This window comes from Opisthorchis viverrini (genome assembly GCF_000715545.1).
Source record: "Opisthorchis viverrini unplaced genomic scaffold opera_v5_636, whole genome shotgun sequence".
NCBI lineage: Eukaryota > Metazoa > Platyhelminthes > Trematoda > Opisthorchiida > Opisthorchiidae > Opisthorchis > Opisthorchis viverrini.
The window spans coordinates 118,001-119,388 of record NW_008752304.1 but is presented as its reverse complement, the minus strand read 5'-3'; the positions used below and the strand labels follow the sequence as shown (position 1 = coordinate 119,388).

The 1,388-nt window shown below is 45.0% G+C and overlaps 1 protein-coding gene across 1 annotated transcript in view; it reads left to right on the top strand.

Annotated features, from left to right (window-relative positions):
• Positions 1-623: 623 nt before the first annotated feature.
• Positions 624-1,388, top strand: part of T265_11905 (hypothetical protein) — a gene marked incomplete at both ends in the record, with an annotated part of 39,206 nt that continues 38,441 nt past the window's right edge. Inside the window, one exon of the mRNA XM_009178728.1 lies at positions 624-729. Within this exon, the coding sequence (XP_009176992.1) occupies positions 624-729 (106 nt within the window). The remainder of the gene's footprint in view (positions 730-1,388) is intronic.

Here is a 1,388-nt window from a genome sequence, read left to right as displayed (position 1 = left end):
TATTCGAACAATCCGTATCAATGCACCACGTAAAACCGGCTCAACTGTCACTAGGCGTTCTACGGATGATTCGACGAACCGTCTCCACTGTTGTTTGCGTGGACTTCTGGATACTCTATGGGACTCCACGTCAGGCAACTTCTCGAATATGCCAACCAAGTTATCTGCTCAGGATACAAGAAATACGCAACCGTCAATGACGGTGTCCAACTAGCTGCTACGAAAATAGTTGCCGGCCTCCAGTCCGTTTATTACAGAAGGCGTATCGTGGTGCCTGACCTCTTCATCCAGGAGTATCTTCGCCCCCGAGAAGACCTATTACTTACTTGTGTCTTGTCTAAATGAGGTTCGGCCAACAGTGTTTTCGCCGTTGACGCAACTAATACATTTCGGGGACGTGTTATGATTTTCAACTTCTGAATGCGCAAATTTATTGGGTAACTGTTGCGAAATATTCATGCTGAAACTTTGGGAGGTGCCAGGCTCAGTTGGTTTGTATCCAGCTCTCTTCAAAGAAGACGGAATTCTCTGTTTACCAGTCTGATAAAACCTATTGGTGCTGTGGTGTATAGAAAATATGTCTGCAGAATGGAGAATATCGATGATCATCTTTACCCTAAAAAATGTACACGAAAGCTAAAAACCCTCTTAACATGAGCCCAGTAGCTGTAGCTCTGACGGTGTTCTCTGATTTCATCCTTCGAAGGTTGACTGAACACACAGAACGAGGTAAATTCGTAAAACTCAAGGTAGGTTCCATCTTTCAAGGGGATACATCGACCACATTTTTTCCGACAGATGCTGAAACTGTGCCACTACTTTCAGCAATCAATAATTGTGATCGTTCTTCAGTTGAAAGCTACCTTTAACCATGTGGATCGTCAGTTACTGTGGCAGTACCTATGACACAAACGTGCTTCAGAAAATTCTTTATCCTTTATGCGCTGTACGCATGAAAGTCTGTGACTAGCTGTTGCCTGAGTTCACTATGTACAATGCTGTCGGGAAACATTTTCTATCTTGCATATTTTCTGTCCAATGTACGTGGATCGAAATACTTTCAGAGTATGCACTCACAAATGTGGTGTACGCAATTTATTCTCGAATTGGGCGCCATCGTAATACGGAAGATAGTAGATAAGCTAAGTAATTCTGCCTAACAATTCGGTACGCGCTTTATATTACAAGACTGGTCAGGTTCAAACCTCAACCTCATGTTTGCGGGTGAGCCGACTGAGGTAGCAGACAGGTTTGTATACCTGAGACTGGGCCTTACCGTGGTGTGGCGGTTTGAGACTGGGACCGTGGTGTGGCGGTTTGTGTACCTCGGAGACCCATTGAGCTATACTGCGGGGTGTCCGCGCGACACTCACAGAGTCTCTCTCTCA